Source organism: Penaeus monodon, chromosome 21 (genome assembly GCF_015228065.2).
Source record: "Penaeus monodon isolate SGIC_2016 chromosome 21, NSTDA_Pmon_1, whole genome shotgun sequence".
In the NCBI taxonomy this organism is placed as follows: Eukaryota; Metazoa; Arthropoda; class Malacostraca; order Decapoda; family Penaeidae; genus Penaeus; species Penaeus monodon.
The window spans coordinates 10,109,182-10,109,410 of record NC_051406.1 but is presented as its reverse complement, the minus strand read 5'-3'; the positions used below and the strand labels follow the sequence as shown (position 1 = coordinate 10,109,410).

The 229-nt window shown below is 42.8% G+C and overlaps 1 protein-coding gene across 1 annotated transcript in view; it reads right to left on the bottom strand.

Moving 5' to 3' along the window:
• The window catches only part of LOC119586201 (serine protease inhibitor 88Ea-like), a 7,481-nt gene that overhangs the window by 1,832 nt on the left and 5,420 nt on the right, over nt 1–229 (bottom strand). The window contains exon 3 of the mRNA XM_037934903.1: nt 8–146. Within this exon, the coding sequence (XP_037790831.1) occupies nt 8–146 (139 nt within the window). The remainder of the gene's footprint in view (nt 1–7; nt 147–229) is intronic.

The following is a 229-nucleotide window of genomic DNA, read 5'->3' as shown; positions in this document are numbered from 1 at the left end:
AACTCACGTGGGTAAAATCGACAATTTGCAGCTCGTTCTTGAGAATATCACCCACGCAGCCAGTCAAGTTCACGGTCTCGTCGAAATAAGCGCGATTGGCCACCTTGAAAGTGTAATCACTGTTGTTAGTCTGCCTCATGTCGTACCTGCAACAGAAAACGGGATTTTTTTTATACAGCCCGGTGGATCTTGCATGTTTTGTTATTATCGTTAGTTATTGTATTTGCAT